The sequence below is a fragment of the Lycorma delicatula genome, chromosome 3, assembly GCF_047948215.1.
Source record: "Lycorma delicatula isolate Av1 chromosome 3, ASM4794821v1, whole genome shotgun sequence".
NCBI classification, from domain to species: Eukaryota; Metazoa; Arthropoda; class Insecta; order Hemiptera; family Fulgoridae; genus Lycorma; species Lycorma delicatula.
This window is the reverse complement of record NC_134457.1, coordinates 72,520,404-72,540,402: the sequence shown is the minus strand read 5'-3', so window position 1 is coordinate 72,540,402 and position 19,999 is coordinate 72,520,404. Positions and strand designations below refer to the sequence as shown.

At 34.8% G+C, this 19,999-nt stretch overlaps 2 protein-coding genes across 4 annotated transcripts in view; one reads left to right on the top strand and one right to left on the bottom strand.

Moving 5' to 3' along the window:
- The window catches only part of LOC142321684 (zinc-regulated GTPase metalloprotein activator 1-like), a 443,413-nt gene that overhangs the window by 147,944 nt on the left and 275,470 nt on the right, over positions 1-19,999 (bottom strand). The window lies entirely within an intron of this gene.
- Positions 1-19,999, top strand: part of LOC142321686 (alpha-tocopherol transfer protein-like) — a 42,712-nt gene that overhangs the window by 6,576 nt on the left and 16,137 nt on the right. For 2 of the 3 annotated variants that reach the window (XM_075359971.1, XM_075359970.1), the window contains exons 2-4: positions 6,601-6,760; positions 11,733-11,985; positions 19,088-19,198. In XM_075359971.1, the coding sequence (XP_075216086.1) occupies positions 6,601-6,760; positions 11,733-11,985; positions 19,088-19,198 (524 nt within the window). The remainder of the gene's footprint in view (positions 1-6,600; positions 6,761-11,732; positions 11,986-19,087; positions 19,199-19,999) is intronic. The other variant, XM_075359972.1, reaches the window with a different exon arrangement.

The window sequence follows — 19,999 nt, the reverse complement described above, 5'->3', positions numbered from 1 at the left end:
GCTGTAAAATGTCTGTGAGACTGTTTTCCTAGTACTGTATAGCTTTATATCTTACTCTATGCACTAATAAACAATCAATGTTTAAATAAATTTATTTTTATCAGATTACCATAGAACACCTTATTTAATAAAAAAAATTGAAAAATACAAAAAAATGCTTGGGAAAAAATTGTTTAATTGTTAATTTTTTAATTAATGAACTAATTTAATTTCAGTTAAACAGTTTTCATACATATCCAGTATACGCAAGCAGTAGTAGCAGTTACTGTAAAAATGAAACACATAATAATAATATTTACTTTAGTATCAGTCATATATATATATAATCTATAATCCAATATAAAAGTCAGTAATACGTAATAATGTTGCTCATTCTGTTCAAAAAACAAGAAAATAATTGGAGGTTTATCAGAGTTAATAATTTTGTTTTTTAATCTTTTTCTTTAACCCTCTAATGTAGTATTTTATTTCTATCTATTTATTTTAGCAAATTCTATTTATTCTGTACATAACTGCTGTAATCTTGCAGTGACAGAATACTGTGCGTCATCTTCGGTAACGCCTGATCAAGCCAGGTTATATTGTTAATTAAAACCAAGTAAAATATGTCTCGGATCATAAAACCCAGAAAACAATACGTTAAAATTTAAATTATCCAGCTTAACCTGGATCTCCTAACTTAGCTTGTTTTATATTTATTCTAAATTTTCAATTTAATATAAAAACATTAATTAATAACACTTATTTTTTAATCCAGTCTGTTATACTTGACATTCCAATGATCATTTTAACAGCTTATCTTCTTTAACATATCCTAACATTAATTTTATACAAAATTCGGATTGACATATGCGTATCATATAGAACTGATATATCTTACATGCACGTCATTCATTAAAAACAAACGCTTTATGTACAAATTATTTCTTTTTTAAAACTTCAAAAAATGGGTTTAGTTTTGTATTTATTTATAATTAATTAACAAAAAAGTGCAAGTTTAAATTTTATGTTTAAATATTTTTTTTTGTCAAAAATTAATTATTCCAGTTATATAAATTCATTATAATGTACAATATTCTAAGTCGTTTTAATTTTAGATTTTTTATTCTGTGAAGGTTTTTGATCAGAATGTAATATTTCTAGTATGAATGTGAAAGATGAATACCATTAAAATACCGGGCTATTACTAAGCCGATTTCTATGGCGGAATGGTAGCATCTTAACTTTTCATCTGAGGTCTTTGGTTTCAAATCCCGGTCACCCATGGCATTTTTCATACGCCACAAATTTCCATTCTGATAAGGCAAAATGATCAACAAAAAGCAACCGATGCTCGTCATTTAAAAAAAAAAAAATTGGAAAAAAAAAGAAAGGCGGGGGGGAATTTGAATTGTAAACAGAGAAGATTTTAGAAGATTAAATGGATAGCCAGAGAGAAAAATGAAGTAATGAGGAAAGCAAATAAGAATTAAGCAAAAATCAAAATAGGGAAGCTAATTGGGTTTGATGTACTATGAGAGGAGAGGGGCTAGCTTAAATAGTTTTAGAAGAATCAATACAATGTTTGAAAAAGAAAGATCGTTGATGAGTAATAATTGTAGTTATCTAAAAGGTGTAAGAGGGTACTGTTAGAAACTCAATAATTTAGCTGGGAATAACGGAGAATGGAAATGAACTGGCGAAAGGGACATGAGTCAGGGAAGGAAGCTTTATATTCACACATATATATATATATATATATATATATACTAGCTGCAGAGGCGTGCCACAGTCATACCCTGTGCAGCTAGCCCCTAGCGGGCGGCGTCGGGGAATGGGATTATTAGGTGTCCAAAACTGATTACGTCTTAAGTAAATTTTTTTTTTTGAATGATGAAAATTGATATAACGAAAATTAAATTAGAAATTTAACTCTAGAAATTGGTACTAACGAGTCGGGATTTTCCGCTAGTGATCGGTATATTCCGGTGACTTCTTTTTGGTTATAGTTTATTATTTTATTAAGAAAAAAATGACATAAATAAAAAAATATATTAATAATATATATATGCGATATATCGATATATAATAATATAACAAGTATACCTATATGACTAGCACGAGACATGTACTAACGAGTCGGGGTATTCCGCTAATGATTGTTACATTCCAGTGCTAAGCTAAGGGTGCACACACACAGACCCGGAGGTCCGGGTTCGAATCCCGGTCAGGCATGGCATTTTCACACGCTAAAAATCATTCATCTCATCCTCTGAAGCAATACCTAACGGTGGTCCGGAGGTTAAAAAAAAAATGTAATAAAAAATAAAACACACATACAAATGCCCTTTAATAGAGTAGGATACACATAGGGTGATATTAAAATATAGAAACGGCTTCATATTACACACCTGAGGAATACTAGGAGGTAGAAACAAGTGAGGATGTACGAGTACATAGTTACAAAATAACTAACGTTTGGTGTTTTTTAAATTTTTGTCTGCCATCTTAGATCTGCCATATTGAATAAGTTTTTTTTAAAAAAGCAACGGGACATGTTATACATGACTTCAATCTAAGATTTTACATAAAAAAAGATGGCCAAAACTGTTTCTTAATAAATGCTTTCGTTTTCGAGATTTAAGCAATCAAATTTGCAAAAACTGAAAAATTGCGGTAGTGATTAAATGAGGTAAAACGCTCCTAAGTAAGATTTTTATTTCGTATTAGCTTCAGAATTACATCCAGTAACAAACTTTAGATAGTTAATGTTGAAATTAATGGCACAAACACTAATAACAGCCTTCAAAATATAAACAATAATAATAAGTAATAGTTTTGGATACCAATTAGATAACTTATGGTTTCAAAAAGATGGGACACCATCTCACTATTATCTAAAGGCAAGGAAAATTTTAAATGGAACTTTTTCAAATCATCGGTTAGGTCGCAAAGGAATCAAAAATTGGCCTGCCAGGTTTAAAGACCTGTCGCCTCTGGATTATTTTTGGAGTTACTTAAAACATAATATATACGAACAAAACTTGTAAACATTGACGACTTGCAAAGGCGCATAATTGACGAATCTGCACGTGTATCATCAAACATGATACAAGTTGTAAACGAATATTACTTAAGGTTAGCACATTGCCAAGCTGTAAAGGGGAAGGAAGCATTTTCAACATTTCTTGTAGAATGGTATGCTTTCCATATTTAATGTATTAAATAAGTGAGGACTTAAAACTTTTAACTAAATGTTAAAATTAAATACTGTGATTTAAACGATTTGAAAGTAAATAACACTGGGGAACAAAAGAGAAATTCTTCTTTTTTTTGTTCTCGTTTCATTGTTTTATTTTTTCTCGGGAAGAAAAATATGCGATTTTGGTGGTATTCTTCCTCCTGAATTCAAATATGATATCGGGTTTTCCACATTACGCAAGGTTTTCGGGAGACAAGCATTTATTATTTTAAACATAAATGCTTGTTTAGAATTTAAACATTTTAATATTTTCTGCATTCTTAACTACACAATATTCAAACATTTGTCTCACCTAGAAAATAAGAAATGACGAATTTCTGCTATATTTCACCTGTGGAGCATTCCTCTTAATGGTCCAACAATAATCGGCCAGCATATTAGGATTCCATTTGCCTTTTCTATAACTGAAATCTCCTGATGACAGTGTTCTCCGTGCTCATCGCGTCAAGATTTTTCGGGAAGAAATCTAGATACGAGTGCAGGAAGTGTACTTTTAAGAACATATTAAAACCCAAATGTTTGTAAAACGTTATAACATCGTTGACAACGATATTATAATCACGGTAATTTTCCGCCTTTCGATTTCCAAAAAAACTCTGCGTAACAATTTTGAATGCTTGCCCAGCTGCTTTCGTAAGTGGATTCAATAGTTCCTCAAACTTTTCATCATGCATTAGTTATCGTATTTGTGGACCCACAAATATTCCTTCTTTAATTTTTGCATCACTAATTTTAGGAAACTTCTGTTTTAAGTACATGAAATCAGATGTATTGTCCATGGCCTTTTCGAAATTCTTCATTAATCCTAGTTTGATATGTAACGGAGGTAGATACATATTTTTAGGATTACACAATGGTCATGTTTCACATTTTCCTGTTCAGGAAAGAGTGATTCGCGTTTAGGCCATTCTTTTCTAATGAAATGGTTTTTTCTGTCCCTATCATCCTATTCACACAAAAAACGGCAGTACTTAGTGTAACCAAACTGCAGTCCCAGAATAAGTGCAATTACCTACAAATCGCCACAAATATTCCACTCATACACTGCATATTGAAGCTTTTCCAATAAAAATTTAAAGTTTTTATATGTTTCTTTCATACTAGCAGTTGTTTCTTCATACTGAGCGAGCCGCAGGTACGAATGAGAATTTATTGCCATTATGCAGAAGCACAACTTTTAAATTAACTTTAGAGAAATCAATGAACAAGCACTATTCTGTTGGGTTATGCTCATTACAAAGTGTGACCACAAGAGAAGGAATGTCATTACAAAATACTAAGCAGTTTTCTTCAGAATAATAGTCTTTAAATTCAGGATGATAATTACAATAAATACACATCTTTGTATTCTTTGAAGAAGTTCTATCCTTTTAGCTGGGAAGCAAGCATTTCAAACTGTTTTTTGGATAACTTTAAATCTTGTATGAGGCCATTAAGATTTCTTGAGTCAGTAAATGATACTCAGATGAACTGCTTTGTTCAAAGGTTGTATCACCAGATTTTGTTTCTTTTTCTTTTACTTCCATCAGACTCTGAGCTTTCTTCATCTAATGTCACATGTTCTGAAGGATTTAATATGGGCAATTCTTTGCAGTGTGGAACTGGTCTCAATGCATAATTCAAGTTATTACGGTACACCACTGTATGTTTTGATTTTGACATAATCCCTTTAATGTTTGTTAAGCAGAAATAACAGTCAAAAGTGTGATCTTTGGGTTCCCTCCAAATCATAGGGATAGCAAATGGCATGTGCCATTTTTCCATGCAGTGAGAAGCTTAGAACACGATAAACAACAGATATGTGGGGCCCAGGCCCTTGTTTGGTCCCCAGTTTTGCCTTTGGGACTTCAGCATTACTTCACCACATACACAACAAAAATTGTTAGGATGATTTAAACAAATTCTAGGCATTTTATAACTAACAACTAATTAGAAGAAATAAAGTTGTAAATTTGCAATACACAATAATTTAGGCACATAAAGCACTCACAATGATGTGTTTACTACTATCTCACAACTGACATCGTTCTGATGAATGTGTGCTACACTAGAATACGTTTTACATGTCTACACACATCTGAACCTGCACAACAGCAGAAATGCTACCCTTTGAGTTAGCTCATTTGGTTCCATCATATTTACAATGCTCTAGGAGCTTTTACTTGACAATGGATAAATAGACAAAAAAAAATGTTTTAAAATACATAAAAAAATTAAAATAACAAAAAAAACTGTGGGTGATGGAGAAATTTCGAATAAATTTTTGAAAACAGGAAAAAACTGCATTAAGTAGACTTATTGGTATTCATAAGATAAAAATCATGTTGACCAGTGTAATATCAGTTGACCTAGCCATTTAATATGTAGTAATGTTGCAAATTATTAGTTTTGTGTATTGTTATTGTTGTTCTTTATTATTTTGCATGCTTTTATCTGACAATCCAGTTTTTATTTTGAAAGCTTATTCTTATGTTTTATGGCCACTAAATAATACAACAATAAATATCTACATACACATAATTTACAGAAACATATTTTACAATGATGACAATCTTAATGTTTTTATTAAGGCCATTTAAATTATAATACAGTATCATATGTAAAAGATTACTGATAGCCCAAGACTAAATAAGTCAACTGCTAGAATTAAATTAGTTTTGCAACTGTTATAATGGGTGACTGTAAAGCAACAAATTAAATGAATGGAACTATATTAATATAACAGCTAGATAAATAATTCAGCATAAAATATTAAACACAACTTGATGCTATTTCAAATGTTTTTAATACTCAAATTGTCTATGTCAACTTTAATCTAACTAAGAATGCCTAGAAACATCCTTCCTAATTTGTTTACAATGTCTACTGTATTATAAACCAGATTTTAGATATTTTGCTACTGGTTGTTTACAAAGTAGAATAATGTTTTAATTCTGAGTATATTTTTGTCATGACCTGTGATTAAACAAAAGTTACGAACTAATTCTTTCCTTGCAAGTTCTTATGTTTTAGCTCTACAAACTTGATATATTTTTTCAGTATGTTCTATCATAAAACTGATTTACTCATTGATAAAATCTTCAGAAAGTTTGTCAAACTATTATTATATATTAGTTACATAGTTAGTTGGCTTTTTTGCCATTTCACCGATTGCAACAGTGATAAAAAAATCAAAATGTAAGTGTATCCATTTGTATTACTAAATTATAAAAATTATTTTTATCAACATTAAAATTATACCTGATGGACTAGATCAGAGAGCTGTTACATATGTCATTGTTTGCAACAAAAATGTTTTCCCGTGCTTTTTCTTAATGTTCTAACACCACTGAGAAATGATAGTATTTTTTAATTTACAGCTGAAAGTGAATTACAATTCTTTGTGTGGAACTGTAAATTTAGCTTGGAAAAAGCCAAACAAAAATTGGATTCTTATTTTACAATGAGAAGTTTGATACCTGAATTTTTTTCTCACAGAGATCCATGCACTGAACAAATGCTCCTTCATAAAGACACTATGTAAGTATTAAATAACTCAGAATTAGTAACCAAAGTATAAAAGAGATACATAAATAAAACTAACTTTTTCTTGTTATAATTTATTTATTATGATTGATTTTAATCGAATCAAATAAGTATTCGCTAATTACTGTCAGCAAAAGAACTAGTAAAGATTAGTAAAAAAATAAAAGATCAGTAAAAGATTTCATTTATTATGTTATATTAACTAGCTTGTAAAATCTTAAATTTTAATTGTTTATTAAGGTATAGGTATTCCAGACTTGATAAGAGCACAAAGACAACTTTTATTACATTTATTAGTTTTCTTTTTTTCAAAAAGAATGCTTACAAAACTTTACAAAAGAAAATATTCTATTATAAAAGTATTCCCTTTATAAAAGTATCTGTGATTTTCAGTGTCAACATCACTTATAATCAATCATGTATACAGGCCTGTATTAAGTGTCTATCTGTAAATTCATGACTGGATTTAACTTGAACAGTTTTAGACAATGAAATAGACTTAAATCTGAATACTCTCCTAAATTTCATTTGAATTGGAGCTATTTTTCAGCTTGAGGTTGTGTTTTTTTAAAGCAGCTACCATTTGAAAATAAAATTTTGGATCATTGGATAAGGAAATTGGCAGTTAGATACAAAACATTAAAGTAGTACAGTGGTTCCCAAACTTTTACAAGTCACGGCACCCTTTTTCAATTAAAAATGTTCTGTGCTGCCCTATCCTAAGTAAAAGTATGACTACTCATAAGTAAGAGACAAAAATAAATAAAGCTTGTATATATTCATTATTTTTTTACTTTATTAACATTAAATTAATAATTATCGATATCTTGGTTCAATTAATTATGAAGCTTTTACAATATCTCACGGCCCCCCTGTGAAGAGAAGCTGCAGTTCCCCCAGGTGCCGCGACACACAGTTTGGGAATCATTGAAATAGTACATTTGTTAGTAATAAATTCATTGAAGATGTATGCAAGAGCAACATAAGGAAAGAAATCAGAATAAACCAGCAAAGATGCTTCATGTGTTGGGCCATTTTTGATCAAAATAATGTCAGGATATGAGCTAATGAACAATCATATGTCTTTATAAACGATGAACATGACAGCCCCAAAATGTATGAATGGTGTATTTTATTTTTTTTTTTTTTAACCTACTGTGGTAACACAAAACTGCAACATATAAGGTTTACCCCAAAAGTAAATATACTGACTTTTCTATGTATAGCTATGGTAAAAAAAAAAATACTTCACTGATTTTTGTAGGCGAGTTGATAAAGAGTTGCTGCTACTTATGCAGTCATGCAACTAAGACATTTGACTCTAAACAAACTTATAGAGATCCCATTCTTTTAAGAAGTACAGCTTTCAAGTAACACAAAGCTTACAAAGAAGGCCGACAACATGTTAACATAAACTTTTTTCTGAAAAATTAACAAATGATCAAAATGTGGAAGTGGTGCCAGCTGTGATGGCAGAAGGCCACTGATGGAGTTTCATAATGATTTACAGAAAAACAGGCCTGGATAAAATGCAATTCACGGAATTCTTACAAACACTTGCGTACAATTTGTGCAAAACTAGTGCCTAAATATCTGTTTGTGAAACAATAACTGAACCAGTTAGAATTTGTCATAAATTTCTGAAACAACTCAAAATTAAGACTAAGTTCTTGGATAAATTAATAAAAGTAAATTAATCATGGGTGTTATAGTAGCAAAGTTGGAATGGTACTTGAAAAAATTCTGCTCGTCGAAAGAAATCATGCATGAGCAGATCCAGTGTGAAAATAATTATTATTTTTTTATGATAGCCATGGAATTATGCATAAAAAATTTGTGCCTACAAGGCAGAAAGTTAATCACTTTCTTCAAAGATGTCTTGGAATGACTTCAAAATCGGGTCAAATGAATTCGAAGAGGCAATGCAGACAATTATTGAGTAATGAAACACAACAATACACCGACACATACTTCCTTTCAATTCAATAATTTTTAGTAAAGACATTCCCATACTTCCAAATTTTCCCTGCAATTCAGATCTTGCTCCATGTGATTTCTTAGTTTAAATCACTTCAAGTTTAAGGTCATCACTTCAGGACTGCAAAAATGTGTAATAAGAATAGTAACCAATGAACTGCGCAAACTTTCAATAATCAATAGAAATCATATTGGAACTGCTATGTAACTTCCCTAGGTCCATACTTTGAAGAAAATAAACTGTTATTTCAGGCAACAGTTTTTTTTTAACAGTTGTTGTTTCAGGCAATTGTTATTTCATTACACAGTTCATTTTATACAAGTAAAAAAATCGGTACACTACAACTTTGTAAGTTAAAATTATAAATACTGCCCAAAATTATAGGAGTAATAAATGTTAAATATCATTTCAACAAAATGGTGGTTTGGCTTCTCTAAACTTTGGCAAAATTGTTTGTATGTTGAAGTGTCTGGGTGAGATACTTCCATAGTCCTGAATAGGAAGAGGTTGGTAAAAAGTATGACAGTAATGATTTCTATATCACATGACTTTCCAGTTACCTCTAATCACATCAAATTAATAAGGAAAAGTGTTCATATAATCAATATTGACCATCTGAAAGGAAAAATCATAAATGCATTTTAATTGGTCACACTTAATGTGCTTTGAATGTAAGAAAAAAAAAATTGACACACTTAATGTCTACAGGGCAACAAATAAGCCATATTGACTTACACCAAACACATAAAAAATCTGTGCAATCGCTTTTTCTTAGAGAACATTTTAATGTTCAGTATGTATAATTATATATAAAATAATACTGAAACCACACCATAATATGATTCTCACATCAATAAAATAATAATAGAAATATACAAGTCTTTATATCGTAAAGTTTGCCATCTGAATCTACTTTTTTTTTTCTTTTTTTTTTTAACATAAATTCATACTTTAAGAACAAAGTAAGATATGTATATAAAATTCAGTATTCAGATTCAAACAGAATTCTTAAGAAATGAAAAAAATGTTGCATTTTACATTACAAATATTACATGTTAAACATTATTTAATATTAAGATGTACAGACTCCAACAAAATAGGATGGTCAATACGCACTGTTAGAATGGAGCTACGAGAGATAAATAGTTTTATTTAAATATCTGGGCAACTGTGATTTTAGACTTGATTTTAGAGAAAACTGTAATAAAATCATGTTTAAACCACACTTCATTATCCTGCAGTCTAAACTTTTTTATACATTACAATAAAAAAACAAGTAAAAATTGTTTGTTTTTTTTTAATTTTCTTTATAGAAGAATAAAGGTGCTTTCCATTTTAATTTTTAGAGGTTATTTTGAAAATTAAAGATCTAATAATAAAAAACTTTAATGAGTGTTTAGAAGATTTGTTTCTCCACAATCCATTCTTCTTTTTTTACTGTACCTTCAAAACTGATTTAATTACAGATAAGTTAGTAAGAACTCATCAATTCCTTAAAAAAAATTTTCAGGAATATCTCAGTAAGTTAAAAAAAATTATAAAAGTATCAAACTTGATTATTTTAAAATTTAATGTGTTTTTCTTATATGAAAGTAAATAATTAAAAATCATTACAAAACAAATTCTACGTTGACTCAGTTAATTTGGATAATTACAGTATCACCAATTTAAAGAAAAAAAGATTGCAGATAGAAGAAGAGTGTTCTGTCCTGGGATTCAAATGCATGTCTTTTGTATACAAACTGCACAAGATTTGTCAGTCACCTCAGTAGAGCAGTACCAACTCACCTATCATCAGTTCAAACAAACAACCTTCTGGGTCCTAGATTCAAATCCTGGTTAAATTTAGTGTTTTCATGTTCTAAAAAATCTCTGTTATTTCCATACGCAAGCTTCATGCTTGTGAATTGTATTAATCTAAAAAAATTAATTACAAAGAATTTTTAACAACTTTTGTCTAAAATATATTTCAATACCTCAACTCTCTTCCCTAAACAACTGCCACCCTCTTAAATAACATAAATGTACACTGCTACAGTATTCTAAAATTACTTAAAATGCTACCTTCAATCCTTGTACTGTATTAGTTGTGTTCATTGATTGCTCACGTAATCAGTGACGACACAGTACCATTTTTATTTTAAAAGCATATTTGTTATGTTAATTTGGAAATGTTCCTAAGTAAAAATACATTATTTACCATATGTTTAATATACAATATGTGAAATATCAGTTTAATCTACTATTTATTTATTTTTAAGTATTCTGATGAAATAATCCATTTCTGAAAAAGGCTCTTTAAATATACTGCATTAACTACCAAGATGTATTAGAAAAGTCACAATTTCACATATATAAAAATTACTTGTATGTTTATGGATAATACATCTACATGTGTACATAACTATGGACAATCAAAGCGTAACTATATCACTTATAATTTAGCACAAACAGTTCATTAATACTGTCTCTTGGCTACCATTCTGTTATCCATCCAAACCTGGGCACTGGACATGCAAAAAGCAACAGATACACCCATTACAGCAACAAGAGATACAGTAGTCCACAGGCCTCAAATCAACAAGTTGCATTAATTAAAACAATTAAAAAAAAAGTTAAGCATCTCTTTACGGCTATCACTCAGACTTCTCTCTGTTCCTTCTTACATCTAAATTAGTTTTCAAAACTTATTTATTTTAAACAAACTTGCTTAATGAGTTACCCTGTTTAAACTTTAGATTTTGCTTATAAATATTCCCCCTTTTGGGGTTTGAAGAATAAACTGTGAGAACTTGAATATATAGATAACAATATAAATAAACAAAAAGGAAAGGTAAAACAGATGAGAATGAAAAGAGTCCATTTTCGAACAAAAAATAGAAATTAAAATTTTAATGATTTACCTATTTTTAGTGTTTGTGTAAGTGTATATGTGTGTTTTTTTTCAATAATGCTCGTTATCTTTTGGCATAATATTTATTGTTTCAGATATTTCTTCCCACTTCCAAAACTAACTAAAGCAGGTTACAGAGTGATGTACATAAAATTTGCACCTAGCTGTTCAAATGATTATGATAATCTCACTAGTGCAAAATTTACAGCTAACTTGACAGATTATTTAATAAAAAATGAATCATTATCAAAAGGACTGTACATAATAGTTGAAGGAAAGTCACTGACATTAGGACTTTTGAAACAACTTCATCCATCAGTATTACGGAAGTTTCTACCCTACTTATACGTACGTCAATTTCTTTTTGACAAATATTATGTAGATATATGTGCAAACATGTCTAAACAGTAAAGAATAAAAACATCTGCCAAGAATCTAAAGTCACAATAGTATGCAAATATTGTAATAATCATGAAATACTTTGTATACAGGATTTACCAATTACTGAGTAATAAGATTCAGTGAATTATTATTAAGAGTATATTAGAAATGTGATGAATTACTTGGTAACCCAGACTATTAAAAAAATGGTACTTACGTATTAACGCCACCGCAGCTACAGCTTTATTTAATAACAAAGAAGTCATTCGGATTTCGGTGAAAAGTAAACAGTCTCTTTATTAATTTTAATAAATGGTTATTTATATTTATTTATTTTATAAATACAATTTAACCAAATTTAACCTACGCTCGCTTCCCTCGCTAACCTTGACTAATTAACACCGTAATTTTTTGAGTATTTATTTAATAAATTCGGTAATTATTGCAATTATTTATTATTTAAATAATCAAAACCCTCCTGTTAATTAGCCAAGGTTAGCGAGCGAAGCGAGCGTAGGTTAAGTTTGGTTAAATTATATTTATAAAATAAATAAATATAAATTATTAAAATTAATACAGAGACTGTATTGAATCTATGTTAAACTCTATATCGGCCCATTTTCCACCGAAATCTGATTGACTACTTTGTTTTTAAATAAAGCTGTAGCTGCGGTAAAGTTAATACGTAAGTACCAAAAAAATATATATATGCATAAGTGTTATACTGTTGGACATAGTGTTGATGTTTGAATTAGGTTTTCAAGTGACATCATTTGTTTGAAATTTTTTTAGAGTATGTATGGCATTTGTTTGTCATAGTAAGACACATGAATTTACATAAACTTAATAAATATTTAATAATGGTGACAAGCTTAGTTTTATTAAGACACTTCAAAGCAAAACATTGTGGTTTAAGGTTTTGTTTCAAACAAAATAAATTTGATTATCCCAAGAGAACTTCTCTCTCATCTAATAAAACATTCAGAAACATTGGTTATAGCTGTAAGATATACAGCTGAAAATTTTCTAAGTCGATTGGCAGGACAATACAGGCCTGTCAATAGAAGTAAACAACAACTTAGAAAATATTTTGTTGTTTGCTGTGAGAGAAGTGAAAAATTTTTTCTAAGTCAAACTGCTCAGTTATTAGGGAAACTTCAAACCTTAATAACTTTTGAACGGGTGCGTTTAGAACGAAATCCTTTCTGATCTAGGCGAATCACGAGTTTGTGCATCTTTTGGCGCCCCATAAAATATTTGCCCAATTTTTGGCCCCCAAATTTGAAAATTTTGAACCCCCCCTTGGGGGGTCTTACAGTAATAGGAATTGGGCGGAGAGCCCAAAAACACCAAAATAGTTGATATCCATGAACCCCATGGAGGAGCGGATGGAGGTACGTGCCTCAGAATCTTCAAGGACCCAGGAAAAGAAAACTTGGAGGATTATGGAGACAAAGAGCGTTAAACGGGCCAGGGCGGGCTCATCCGAGAAGGAGGATGCCCCGCTAACTCTTAAGAATGTTGCATGTAGACTGGGACATGCCCTACTACAATTACGTCAAGGCCTAGGTAAATCTAGCCCGGCTTTTATGAAAGCACATGAGCAGGAGTTATCTGAGATTTACAAGGAGCTTCAACTGGTAGAGAAGGAAGCGGCTGGTGTTGACACAAATACGCAGGGGACACAAACAGATAGACCCCACAGGGAGGACGATATTCTAGAACAAGACCTTACTGATGACCAACTATTAGAGAGACTGCCTAGGCAGATGGTCAACCTGGGCGATGAACAGGCTTACCCAGGTGACCAACTTAACGCCTGGGGAGGACAGCTGCCATTATGTTAACTTGACCAAGACGAGACCCGGCAGCTAGTTTCATGGCACTAAATCAGGGGCCATGATCATCCAGGACTCCACCGTATTGGAGGATAAGTGTGTTACCTCGAGGGGTACAAGGTACACGGTGGTGTACAGCACCGAAGAAGGAGAAAAGGCAGCCTCATGATTAAGACCATGAGGAGGGTCGTCAGTAAACCCGAGGAAGTGGTATTCGTCATACCGCCTGGACCGGAGGGTATATTTATAAGGAAAATAGTTATTTACCTGTCACGGGAGAAAAATCGCCTCCAAAAATGATCCTTCCTAATTCGGGGGATCAAACACGAGCCAGATCGCGATCGGCTTCTGTGCGTAGGGCCGCCCCACCGGTGACGGAGAGTAAGACAGTGGTGGTCGTATGCTGACCTCTTAAAAACAGTCAAGGACAGAGTCTCCAGGGAGGAAGCAGAAGAAGTCCTCTCAATTAGAAAGGGCCGCAACCAGGATATGGAGGTCCGAATCCAAGGAACCAAAAAGGCCGGCGAATTTACTAATATGTTAAGAGACCGAGCGGCAGATCTACAGGTGGATCTTCGTACGAGAGGCGACAGAAGAACCGTGATGCATATTAAAGATCTGGAGTATGACACCACGGAAAACGAAATAAAGGAAGCGCTAGACAGGGTCCTTGGCAAAGAGGAAAGCTATAGAATAACATCTCTAAGAGGTGCATATGGAGAAACAAAAAATGCTACGATCAACACTACTCACAGAGGGGCGACCAAGCTGGTTGCCTCCAGGCTTCGGGTGGGGTGGGTCCACTGTCGGACGTATATCAGAACAGAAAATGAGCACTACTATCGATGCTGGGCTAATGGGCACGGTAGCAGAAATTGCAAGGGTCCTGACCGTGGTAGCTTATGCTACAACTGTGGCGGTGCGGGGCACCTTATTCGAGAATGTCGAGAGGCCACTAGGTACCTAGACTGTAACAGCTCGACGCACAGGACCGGCAGCTCCGATTGTTGTAAGACATATTAAGGATCCTGTTATCGAATCACAACCGCAGTCTCCTCGCCAATTATCTGGTGGAGGAGATTGCCAACAGTGGGAGTTTTGATTTTATTGTGGCTACCGAGCCAAATGTCCTCGCAGCCGCTCATTCGCAGTGGGTGTCTGATACGGCGGGGGACATGGCGGTGAAGCGAGCAACAGGCAGTAGGGACTTTAGTCTGTATCACAGAGTGCAGGGTGTGGTAGCCGTGGAACTGGAAGAGCATATTATGTACGGTGTCTACATTAGCCCTAATGTGTCCGTTGAAGAGTACCAACACCGGATGATACAGTCGCAACGCTTGGTTATGCAGTCCCCCAAGAGAGCTATTATTTTGGGGGACTTCAACTGTAGGACTGTGGCGGCGGGCGCTGGGACCACGAATAACAGAGGAAGTGTCCTGGAGGACTTCCTTGCAGCTACCGGTACCACATGCCTGAACGACGGAACTCCGACTTATCGAGCAAGGGGCCATGAATCCATCCTCGATCTGGTGATCGTGGATGGGAGAATGGTCACTGATAGAACCGAATTCCGAGTTTTGGAAGAGGAGACCGGGAGTGATCACCTTGCGGTCTCCTTGATAATACACGTCTGTTCGGCGACCAATGCTGTACGGAACCCGGCAAGAAGACTCACTAGCAGACAGGTGAACATAATTGTGGAGAGAGCGGCACGCAAAACCTCCGACGGCAGAAGGTTGGATCCGGAGGTCCTCCAAGAAATAATCTCAAACGAAATTTCCAGCATACCGGAAATGGAGCATAGATACCACCCTGTGTACTGGTGGAACCAGGAGATCGCCGAACAAAGAATCATACTTCAGCGAAATAAACGAACGGCCCAAAGATTAAGAGCTAGACAGGGATCTGAGGCTCAGATTGAACAAACTATGGAGGCCTGTAGGACGGCTCGGAAAACGTTGAACTACCTGATTAAGAACGCCAAGAGATCTAAGTGGAGGGAACTGTGTGGTGAGCTCGATGCTGACCCGTGGGGGGCGAGCCTTCCAAATAGTAATGAAGCGATTGGGGAGGCGAGTGCCTGCGCTGAATGAGGACGAAGCAGCGCGCCAGATGTCCGTACTTTTCCCACGGGAGGAGAAGATAAGACGGGAGGCAATCTTGTGCGAACGTGGCAGGTTCGCACAGGATGAGGTGATTGCCGCAATTAACAAGTTAAATAACAAGAAGAGCCCGGGCCCAGATGGAGTTCCGGCAGCGATCATTAAAGGCCGGGATAGAATAGTACCGTGGGAGATAACGGACATTTTGAGTTATGGGGTGCAACACCGCACTTTCCCTCAATGCTGGAAGGAGGCCAGAACGGTTTTTCTTCCCAAACCTAATACAAGCCCAGGCGTTTGCGAGTACCGTCCTATCAGCCTCATAAATAATATGGGTAAGGCTGCTGAGAGGCTTCATGCTACCAGGATCCAAGAGGAAAGCGGAAGCCTACATTTGGGGCAATATGGAATCCGTAAGGGCCGTTCGACACTGGATGCGATAAACAGGGTGGTTAGCTGGGCGGCGGAGGTACGGAGCGGTACTTGGAGGACCAGAAGGATCCCATTGATGGTCCAGTTAGATATCAAAAATGCGTTTGGCTCGGTACCGTGGACGGCCATTGTAGCGGCGCTCAGAGAAATGAATGTTAGTGACTACTTGCTAAACCAGGTTGACTGCTACCTATCTGATAGGTGGACGGAGGTTCGCACTTTGGAGGGGGTGGTGAGATTTCCGGTCTTCGGTGGAGTTCCGCAGGGCTCTGTGTTAGGCCCCTTGCTATGGAACATCTTTTACGACCGGGTGCTCCGGTTGCCTTATCCGGAAGGAGTCAGCGTAGTCACTTACGCTGACGACATTGCACTATTGGTGGAAGATAAGGAAATTGATGATGCAGAGGATAAAGCAAATCGCTCCCTCCAACTCATAGACAACTGGCTAATAAACAACAACATGGAGGTGTCCCCGGCAAAAAGCAAGTGTATCCTCTTCACGGGTAGGAAAAGACTGAGCGGCGTTCGGGTCGTGATCCATGGAGAGGTTATAACTGAGGTTAAGGATACAAAATACCAAGGGGTGACAATAAATAAAAATCTCAAGTTTGGTGGGCATATAGAAAATGTGTGTAAAAAAGTAGGGCTCACCATAAAAACCATCAGGAGATTATTCGTGGAACACACAGTACCGGGGGCCTCCAAACGGAAACTGATTGCGTCGGCGGCGGTGTCTGCGGCGTTATACACGGCGCCGGTTTGGGCTGATGCAGTCAGGATACAAAGAAACAAGGATAAAATGCGAATAATGCACAGAACGGCATTGTTGGGAGTGGTGGCAGGGTATCGTACCCTTTCATATGAAGCTATATGTGTGCTTGCGTCGGTCCCGCCGATAGAATTTCAGATCAAGAGCAGAAAAGTGAGAGCGGAAGGATGTAGTAGAGCTGAGACCGAGGCGATGACCCGACAGTGGTGGAAGGAAGTATGGGCAGAAACTAACGCTGCGGCCTGGACCAGAAGGTTAATAAGTGATTTAGACGCATGGCTGGATCGCCAACATGGCGAGGTGAACTTTTACATAACACAGATGATGTCGGGTCATGGATGTTTTGGTTACTATTTAAAAAGATTCGGCAAGAGAGACACACCCAACTGCGACTACTACCAGGAGTTGGACGACGCAGAGCATACGATGTTCGGATGCCGGAGATGGGCATAATACAGACAATTCATAGCAGTCAATAACCTGAACGCGAATAACATCGTAGAGTGGTCGCTAAGGAGGGAGCAGAACTGGAACGTTTTTAACAATTTCGCCGGTACTGTTCTTCGCACTAAGGAAGAGGAGGCGCGACGAAGGAATCGTTAGGTTCAATCGTAAATAGGGATAGGTGGACAGCCCCGTCTCTGAGAGCCTGTATGCCCTGGCGTGCAGGTTTCGGTGAGCGGACGGGGACTTCGGGGAGATTTCGCGGGGATAAAATTAAAAGACCTAGCTAGACCCGGCCGGTGTGGCTGGTTTTGGGGGTGCGCGCGCTCCTTGTGCTGGTCGCACCGGTTTGAAGCAAATGGCATAAAGACCGAGACCCGGTTTCTGTCGGCGGGGGTGGGGAACGGCATACCCGGGCTTTGCCCTCGTCGGCGGGAATTAGAGGCAGGCAAGAAAAGATCTAGTAACGGGGCGGTTGACCTGCCGTGCCGGGTGTAAAACCGGTGGGCGGGAAGACGGCCTTACGAGGCAAAAGACACGTCTCTGGGCCGAGTTGACTTAATTGGATGTCCGGCCCAGGGATGTAGGCGAGAGAAAAAAAAAAGCAGAAGGGTATGGTTTTAACCGCAATTAAAGTTAGATGGTTACAATCCCTCCAATGAATAATCTTTTGAACTGCAACCACAGAATTTTCAATTCTTAAATATAACCAGAAATAGACAGAGTTATATGGAAAGAAGGTAACAATGAATAGTTCAAGATTTTGAGGCAGGTTATTAATATACTATAAGAAAAGCAAAGTACCAAGGACACTTCCCAGGGGCAATCTATACATTTACATATTGAAGTGAGGATCTAAATTTTACATGTATATTTTTATCAACAAATGAAATATCAATTATTTGTTTATGATCAGTAAGGTATGACTTTAACCACCTCCTCTAAGGAAAGCAAATCCTCTGATACAATTACTACCAAATTTTTCCATCACTAAAAAAATTTGAAACTAAATCAAATGCTTTACTGAGATTTCAAAAAATTGAAAACGAAATCTTGTTATCTATGCAATTTAAAACAAAAATATCAAATATTTTTAATTATTTTAGATATATAATAGCTTTAAATGTCATGTACTTATACAAAATATTCACCAATGTTATATTAAACATCCACTCCCAGCTAAATCAAGCAATGGATTATATGTAACAATACAATTAGCACATGCTACACTGAAGAAAGTGCATCAGGATAGCAAAATCCAGATTTAAATGATTTAAATCTCAATTCTAAATTACAATGAAATCTAAACATATTCTTAAAGTTACCTGTTTCATCTATTTTCTTAATTATATGGAGGAATTCAATTTTATGAATATCTGTAATGACTTAGAAATACTAAAACTCTATAAAAAGTTTATAAAAAATGTATAAAAACTAATTCAGATTAATCTTAACATAGTAAAATAATCCATGAATTGTTTCAGGAGGTATTACCAATGCGTATAAAAGGAACATTTGTCTTTAACAGTCCACCAATATATAACTACTTTAGAGTGCTTATATATCCACTTCTATCAAAGAAAATGCAACAGCGAGTAAGTTAAATTCTCACTTCATTTCATTGAAGTACATAAGATTTAATTACCAACATAACTTGTTTTAATTGTTGTCATTAAATAAAATAAGAAATACCTCAAGCATATTTATAACTTTCTAAATTACATAATTCTTGGAACAAATTTGCTGGTCAATTGTATAAAAGTTGGCTGGCTTTGTCTTATTCATTCTTTATTTCTGAATCAACAGCAAATTCAGTCACATTTTTTTTTATACAGTATCTTTCCATATCTTCTCTAAAATAAGACTTCATTTTTCTAGTAAATTACATTATTCACAAACTAAAATGTTCACTCCATAATCAAATCACAAATTGTTGATGTATTCATGCCGACTCATATGTATTTCTTCTTCAGCTAGGTTGCATTGAATCCTGCAACTTTCTCAGCATCTCCATCTATGGAGCATGTATTATCTCTTTGCATTTACACCAAACCTCCAAACTTCTTTTCAAACACAAAGACTCTTCTATCCTAATACTCCCATTAAACTTCTTGATATCTTTTTACCTCCTTTGTTCACTTACAATATTATATCACATTAATTGGGCCTCATTACCTAAAACTTGTTTATTATTTCTGTCTTTTTACAGGATCTCAATGCAAACCCTTCATACTTTACCACCTTAACAAAGTTACAAGTTTCAGTATTCAATTAAATCTCATCTCATGTTACATTTAAAGAGGAGTTTTTAAATATCACCAGAAATGTTCATGCAATCCTCTTATAAGAAGTACAAACAGACGTGAGTAATCTCAAAAGTACTTGCATCACTGAAC